General features: G+C 46.3%; 1 protein-coding gene across 1 annotated transcript in view; it reads left to right on the plus strand.

Annotated features, from left to right (window-relative positions):
- The window catches only part of Rnaseh2b (ribonuclease H2 subunit B), a 46491-nt gene extending 37891 nt beyond the window's left edge, over nt 1–8600 (plus strand). The window contains exons 9-11 of the mRNA XM_029541340.1: nt 1597–1639; nt 6484–6564; nt 8155–8600. Coding sequence (XP_029397200.1) covers nt 1597–1639; nt 6484–6564; nt 8155–8268 — 238 coding nt within the window. The 3' untranslated portion in view covers nt 8269–8600. The remainder of the gene's footprint in view (nt 1–1596; nt 1640–6483; nt 6565–8154) is intronic.
- The last annotated feature ends 6 nt before the right edge of the window (nt 8601–8606 follow it).

Here is an 8606-nt window from a genome sequence, read left to right on the forward strand (position 1 = left end):
CTCCATGGTGCTGAGTGCTCGGCTCCCTGCAGAACCTCCACAGTGCTGAGTGCTCGGCTCCCTGCAGAACCTCCATAGTGCTGAGTGCTCGGTTCCCTGNAGAACCTCCACNGTGCTGAGTGCTCNGTTCCCTGCAGAACCTCCACNGTGCTGAGTGCTCGGTTCCCTGCAGAACCTCCACAGTGCTGAGTGCTCGGTCCCCTGCAGTACCTCCAGGTGCTGAGTGCTCGGTTCCCTGCAGTACCTCCATGGTGCTGAGTGCTCGGTTCCCTGCAGTACCTACACCGTGCTGAGTGCTCAGTTCCCTGCAGTACCTCCATGGTGCTGAGTGCTCGGCTCCCTGCAGTACCTCCATGATGCTGAGTGCTCGGTTCCCTGCAGAACCTCCACAGTGCTGAGTGCTCGGTTCCCTACAGAATAGCGTCCTGAGGGCTGCAGAAGTGGCTGGGCTTCCAAGTGATGGGACTTACAGCCTTCCTTTAAAAAGATCTTTAATATGTTCTAAAAACTTTTTTTCTTGTTAATTTTGAAGATATTAGTAGTTGGTATTAAAGTTTTATGTGTGATAATTTATAGCTTTTCCTGATCCTGATTAAATCCTTTTTCTTTACTCTGTAATAGATAATAATATAGTTGCTACTTTCAGCAAACCGTGTAGGTCCTACTGTCCGGTTTGCTTGCTGTTGCTGTGGTAGATTACTAACCAAAACCAACCTGGGGAGGGGGGGATTGTTTCATCCTGCAGTCCATCTTCAAGGGAAGCCTGAGCAGGAACCCGGAGCAGAAACTGTGGTAGTAAGAGGCCCTGCTTCTTAGCTGGCTTATGTAGCTTCTCACACAGCTCAGGCCCTCCTCCCTGGGGCTGGAGCTGCCTGAAGCAGGCAGGGCCCTTCCTCATCAATCTAGACAGTCTCTCACAGATGCCCACAGGCCAGTCCGTTTGTTCTTCAGTTTAGGTTCTCTCTTCCTGGAGGATTCTAGGTTGTGTCAAGTTGACAAAAACTATCCAGCACACCTACTTCAAAAAACTCTAGGGGAAGCTAGTTTCTGTACTAGTTACAGGTCTGGAAAGCTTGTAGGAGAAGCTAGTTTCTGTACTAGTTACAGGTCTGGAAAGCTTGCCCTTACTGTCTTTCTGCTTGATGTTTCCCTAGATTCCTACGGCTTCAGAGAGGCCTTTGTTTTCCTTCCGTTACTTGCATTGATCTTTTCTTTCCACTGAAATTTGAGTTAAATATTCTGGGTGAAAGACAATGCAAAGTAAACGCTTCTTTGGTAGAGAAAAGACGGCGTTCATGTGGCTTCCCAACAGCTAAGGACGTTAAGTAAATACTGCATTGTCTTCTATGAAGGAGCAGTGCCCCTCCAGATGCAGTCCTGGAGGCAAAAGCAGGGCAGCTCACTTCACAGATGGCTTCCCGCGGCGTCTGTCTTCTTAGACATCTCCATCCGCTCATTCAGTGACTTGCCCTCCTCACTGGGCCGAGCAGGACAGAACTGTGTGCAAGCCAGAGCTCAAGACTCCTCACACCTTGGCCCAGCTCCTCTGCTGTCTCCGAGAAGCCATGACCATGATTCTTATGTTTAACTCCTTAGGCTTCCAGAACCTCCAGCTTCACTGCCAAACCCTCCAGCAAAGGTAAGAAACCGGGACTACAATACTTTTAGGGATTTAGAAAAATGCATTTACCCATGACTTCAGCCTTTTCTATCTACTTTAAAGTATACAGAATCTATCTTACATGACATGGTATCACTTGAACTCTGGATTCTATAAACTATCTTCATTCGTCCATTTTTCCTGGATGGTGAAAAACAAATTGTTTTTAGCAAGGTACCTCTATTAACAAACGTAGGTCAAGGCTAGAGAGCTGAGGAGCTTGCTCCTTGTGCAGAGAAAGAGTTCAGTTCCCAGCACCCATGATAAGTGGCTTGCAACTCCCTATAACTTCAACTCAAGATGATTCGATGAACTTCTTGGCAGACCCCTTTGCATACATGCACATATACATAAATAAAAATAAGTCTGAAAATATATAAAAGATATTATTATTATTACTATTACTTTTTTTTTTTCTCCTCGTGATAACATCTCTCCATGTGACTCAGACTGGCCTTGATCTTAGTCCTTTTGTCTCAGCCTCCCAGGTCTTATTAGTGTCTGTCAGTCATGCTGGCTAAAATCTTCTTGCATTGACTCTACATGAAAGTCACTTTGCCAAGTATAATTGTCTTTGGCACAAAGGGGCACAGAGCATGATTTTTCTAACATAAAGAATCCTTTGAGGAAAGGAAGATCTGGGCTCTTCACTGAGTGTAAAATGATTGTCATCTGCTAATGGGAACTCCTTGTGTTCATGAGCGCACAAAGATTTTTTGCACATGTACACACAAGCATTCGAAGGTGGGGGTGGGTGGAGCAGCCCTCCAGGAAGCACCACCCGCCTTGTTTTCCTACTTGGTTGGTTGTGTTGTGTCTTACTGGCCTGGAGCTCACCAGTTGGCCAGGCTGGCCCTCAAAACCCAAGGGATCTGCCTGTCTCTGTCTCCCCAGTGCTAGGACCACAAGCGTTCATCACTGTATCCACTTTGTTATGAGGGGTCTGGAGAACTCTAGTTCTTCTATTAGCATGGCAAGCATTTATTTCCCTGGCCTTTTGGGGACACCTTCCTTTTTTCAGAATTGTGACCCTGCCTCCTCCCTCAGCTTGTGTTAATTTCCCCCATTCAAGTAGAGAAGCCAGGTGTCAGGTATACCCAGTCACAACTGTAGCCTGCCTCACAGCTGGCCACATCTTAGACCCCTGTGAGCGCCTCCAAGATGGGAACAGGCACACGCCCTTGAGTGTCTGAAACAATAGCAGGGGAGTGGGTCTTGAGGATGGAGTGCTGTGGTTAATTCTCCTTAGTGTTCATTGTTCTGGCCTTCCGGCTGGCCAGCATGCCCAGGACCTTTTCATGTTCTGGTGCTGGGCCAGGGTGGTGGCAGCTTAGAAGCATTTACAGGGAAGGCAGACGTCATTAGTGTTAGTCTAGGACAGTGACTCTCAACCTTCCTAATGCTATGACCCTTTTACAGCTCCTCATGTGTGATGGCCCCCAACCATCAGATTTTTGCTACTGCTTCATAACTGTAATTCTGCTATTATTATAAATTGTAATGTAATGTGTTTCTGATGGTCCTAGGCAACCGTTGGGCAAGGGTTGGTCAGCCCCCAAAGGGGCCTGGATCCACAGGTTGAGATCCGCTGCTTTAGACAGTGGTGAGGCTGAAGCAGACAGTGAGTGGTGAGATTGCCTAGCTTTGGTGCATAGAGAGAGCATGACCCCTGTGGCACATGGCAAGGCTGTGCCGCAAGAACATTTCTTTCATAAGACCCAGAGCTGGCTGGAATTGGTGGTGGGCCTTAGTTTGCCAAAATGTTTAGATCTCAGCATCTTGTGCTTCTGAGCCTCAGTCTCTAGATTGTTACCACCTACTCCGTGTGTCCTAGGGATTCCTGTGTTCAGAGGACACGCTGTACTGGATGATACACTGTACTTTAACACAGCTAGGCATCATGGTAGGTAGCTCATGCCTTTAATACTAGCACTAAGGAGGCAGAGGCAGGCGGATGTCTTTGAGTTCGCGGCCAGCTTGGTCTACTGAACAAGTAGGAGGACAGCCAGGACTACAAAGAGAAACCCTGTCGAACCACCTCCAGCCCCACCCCTCCAAAACCCATTAAATAGCACAGGCCGTCTCTGACTTCTGACTTTCCTATTTGTGTCTAGGAGTTGGCAGTTTTTTATAAGATATGAGTGCTTTGTTTTCAGGAGTCTGTGCATGTAGTTATAAAGTGTTGTATGGATAACATCTGAACTATAAGAGCTGAAGACCAGAGAGCATTGGTCAAGGGACTACTGCCTCCTCTCCCTGGAACATACCTGTTAGTCAAGTTCTTTGTTCTTTGTGTCTTTCTGATCCACTTGTTCAATTCTCCTGCAGCAACTGCACAGTTCATAATGATTCAGACTTTTAAATACCAGAATAACAGAAATACTGCATTCCTTTATTTCCCAGTGTATCTAGATGAATTATTCCAGAATTAGTTAAAAGCTAGTCAGATGCGGAAGATAGTCCCTCTTCCCTTCCTCCCTCCCTTCCCTCCCCTCCCCACCTCTCCCCTTCCTCTGCCACCCACACCCTTCACTTATCTCCCCTCCCATCCCTCCTTCTTTTCCTGTTCTCCTTTAATAGATACTTTCACTGGGTTTTCTTGTGGATGTGAACTTTTGAAGCCCCTTTTCTCTTACTGCATATTGAACATTTGTACGACACTTACTTAGTACAGTACATACCAGCAGTGAGCAGTAGATTTCTACATTTGACTTTTTAGTGAAACGAGGCATGTCAAGTGCTTTATACTGCCATCCCTCTGTGATATGTTTTTAAATTAATGTGCATGTATATAATTAACGTGCATGTATATAATATATTCTATACCCTCTCAGCCTCCCCCACTGCCGCCAATCCCCACCCCACTCTCACATCTTTTTATTTTGGTTTTGATATTGCTTTGTAGCCCACCAGGTTTAATTTCCTTCCCCCACCTGTACTCCCCAACATTGTGGGCATGGTTCCCTGGAACCTGGGTAGCTCATCAAGCAATGACAACTTACACTTTCCCAACTACCATTAGTTGGCCTAGGTGAGACTGGGACCTACAAGTCCCACTCTGTGACTTAACGTTTACTTCCTATGTCATGTCCATTCCCCTTGCAAGCATGTGAAGCTGTTGTGAGTTCGTGAGTGACAGCCATACCCTGCATGTAGGACAGTGGTTCACAGCCTTCCAGTGGTCTAGCTCTTTCATCTTTTTTGCCTCCTTTTCAGTGATGTTCTCTGAGCTTTACAGGAATGTGGATGTCCCACAGAAGGCTGAGCACTCAATAGCCATGTGTTCTCGGCACCATGAGTCTACATTAACCACGATTGCTTTAAAGAGAAGGTTCTTTGGTTAAGGTGAAGGACAGTTCTGATCTAGAGTCATTTCTGACATGTTCTTAGCTTTTGCAACCTCTGCGAGGTCTCTGAGCACCTGGACACCCACCCTGAGTCAAAGAAGAAATACTTGCCATAAAGAAGGGACACAGACACCTTCATGACTTTATGTTCAATTTTAATGCTGCCAGCTGTCAGCGGGGTAGTGACTGGTGAGCTACCCGGGCTCTTCTGGCTGAAGGCCTCCGTGGTTCATGGGTACCTCCGTAACGTGCCTGGAGGGAAGGTGTATTCTTTTATCTTTTGAGACAGAGTCTGATTCAATAGGTGAAGCAGGACTGAAGCTCACTAGGTAGTCTAGGTTGACCTTGAACTTATGGCAGTCCACTTGCCTCAGCCTCCAAAGTGCCAGGATTGCGGGCATGTGCCTCCATACCTGGCATCAGCTGGTGGGTCAGTATCTCACAGTAACCCTGCCTTTGCTTTTCCCTTTGCTAGAGATTGCTCAGTAGCCAAGAAAACCCCTCTTTCTGTTTCTTATGGCAAGCGAGGAATCTCAGCAATTCCATGTGTCTTTATCTTGTGTCCTGGGGCTGTGAAGGAGAAAGTGGGATGGGTCTGCGTTTTCAAGGCACTGCTGCCACCATGCATGCATCTGCTTTTCCAGAAGAGCTAAAGGTCTGGGTAAATCCAAGTCGTGACTACCGTGCAGTCTGCCCTCTACACAGCAGCAAGGCCCATCCACCCTACTGTGCTGTCTCCATGTAGACTGTGGTGGGACTTCCTTTCTACACTGAGTTTGATCTTTGGGATCTATGTAATAAAAGCAGAGTGCCAAGGTCCTCAAGTTGTCCTTGGTCTTTCCCATGTGTGCTGTGGCATACACATAAGTGAAGAAGTAAATGTCCTTTGGTTAGGTTTGTTTCTGCTTCTGGCTTTTACTTGAGATCCAACTCCACATCCTGTGTTTCCACTTGGAATTGTTTGTTTAGGTCCCTGTCCTGCTGTGCCTGCCGTGTATGTTTTCTGTGTGGATGAACAGGGAAGCAGCCGAATGGAAAGGAGAAAGCAAGGCAGGAAGCTGCGCAAAGCTGGTGACAGAATAATGCTGCCACCAGTGCTCAGTAGTGGCCATCAGAGCAGGCCAGGGCTGGAGAGAGTGGGTTACACCTGGCACAGAGCCCCGACGGGGCATTTTGTCTCCAACTTCTGTGCCTTTTATTTGCCCCCCTCAACTGTACCCACTCAGTCTGTGACCACTTAGAAGCCCATCGTGCCTGGTTTATATCATTGAAGGGCTGCGGAAGCCATGTGGTGTACTTACTCAAGTGTGACCAGTCATCACCAAGGCTGCTTCTTGGAAGAGACGTGTGGGCTTAGTTCTTGAGGTGCTTGTCAACTGTAAAGGAGTTTGTAAAGTGTGGGTCCCAGGGATATGTTCGAATGAAAGGATGGTGAGAGGATGGGGTCTGATGCGCTTCAATGCTCTAACATTTCAGAAACTAAAGTTATCAGATGAGCCTGTAGAAGCAAAAGAAGATTACACTAAGTTTAACAGTAAAGACTTGAAGACCAGCAAGGTATGTGTGTCCAGGTGTGGTGGCATGCTGGCAACCCCAGTGGCAGCGTGTGTCCAGGTGTGGTGGCATGCTGGCGACCCCAGTGGCAGCGTGTCCCAAAGAATGGCCGCACTGCTGACTGCACTTACACTTCTGACCAGGAAAAATGATTAACTTGCATTTCTAGCAGCATAATTCATTGAGAATTGTTCACAATAGTGAACATGTTAGATTTTGCCAATCTAAGAAAGCCCTGGTCAGACAGAATGGGCCTGAGTCGTACCCTGTGTTCATGCAGCAGAGGATGAGAGGGGAGCAACTTCTCCAGGGGTTTTTTTCAATACTCCTGCCAAGAAGGTTCTCAGAAATTAAAGTAAATAAAAAAACTTCCCAGTCCCACCATTCAGCATTGCCCCGCAGCTGTCTGCTGAGTAACTTTTCTTGCTGGGTTTTGTTACGCACGTGTCACGAGTCACGTGATGCATTTATAACCTAGGTCCGCTAACCCTCCCTCACTACATGGGGCTGGGGCATGGCACACGGTCATGTAATGTTATCACTTCCTGTGTTCGGACATTCCGGTTAGTGACCAGGGTTTGTTTATCTGCTCTGACCACTTTATTACCCACAGTGAAAAAGACTCAGAGTTCAGAGTTTCAGGCAATTGAAATAGACAGCTAAAATGCTTTCCAGAAAGGCAGGGAAACTAACTCCCAGATGCTGCCAGCGAGTGTCCTTCCTGCATCCGTGCCTACCCTGACTGCTACTTTTATTTTTGAAATTTTTGTTTGTCAAGTGGGACATTTCCTTAACTAGAAAGGTCTGTTTCTCCAGGTAGCCCATTGTTTCTTTGCATTTGTACAAACCGCCAGTTGTGACCCTTGCCCGTCTCTGTGTTGTGAAAGCAATGCTTTTCTATTTGTCTGTGAGAATTTATTCCAGATAAAGGCTAGTAACTCTTTTCATGACACATTCAGGATACAAGAAAATTTCCAGCATATTTTTAGCCATTTTGCTTGATTTTTTTTAACAGTTGTAATTATTTTTTTTCCTGAGATTAGGTATATAGTTTGAATTTCTGTACAATTTTCCCATTTTTTCTTCATGCTTGCCAATCCCAAAAAACATTAACTCCCATTTAGATTTTAACAATGTATAGTTCTTATATCATTTTAATTGTTGTTGTTTTGCTTTGTTCAATTTTATTCCTTGGGCTTTGGTAACAAAAGAAATTCCAATTTAAGTTTTGCCTAAATAGCTCTTTCTCCCAGCATTTTGTGAATTCACAGACTGATTCACAAAATCACTGTGAACTACTCATCACTGGGTGACTGACACAGTAGTATGCCACCATTGCTGCCATGTCTGTATGGTTACATTTAATGCACCCTCAAAATGATCCCCAGAGCGAACCATCCTGGGAGCATCCAGCTCCTCGGAGTGGGGTTTGTTTTCCTCTGCACCCCACTATCACGTCTGGATCCTGAGGGGGCAGCAGGTTTGTTTGCACTCTGTCACCCGTGTGTTCATTGAACCCAGACTCAGGCTTGTGTGATTTGCATGTACAATGGTTTACAAATATTGCAAATCTCTCTTTATTTTTATTAACAGAAAAATAGCAAAATGACTGCAGCTCAGAAGGCTTTGGCTAAAGTTGACAAAAGCGGAATGAAAAGTATCGATGCCTTTTTTGGTGCAAAAAATAAAAAATCTGGAAAGATTTGAAGCATCGAAAATAAAATCCAGTGAAGCAGAAACAGAAGCTTGCCTCTTGCCTAGTCTTGTCTTGTCTCTTCTTGCCGCTGCCCTGACCCTAAGTCACTACGCTGAGAACCAAGGTGCTTTCGCATCCTGCAGACACTTGCTGCCCTGTGACTTTGTGCCTGACAAACACAACCATTGTGGGAAAGTGATTGTGTGAACTGCTGTCCGGGGCCTTTGGGCCGTTTGCCATAATGAGAAGCCATCAAGTGCACGGGTCACCGAGTCACAGCTTCCCCAGGGAGGTGTGAGCGGTGTTCGGGTATTCCCTGCTCTGTCCTGCGTGGCTTTAGCTGAAAGGA

The sequence above is a fragment of the Mus pahari genome, chromosome 8, assembly GCF_900095145.1.
Source record: "Mus pahari chromosome 8, PAHARI_EIJ_v1.1, whole genome shotgun sequence".
NCBI classification, from domain to species: domain Eukaryota; kingdom Metazoa; phylum Chordata; class Mammalia; order Rodentia; family Muridae; genus Mus; species Mus pahari.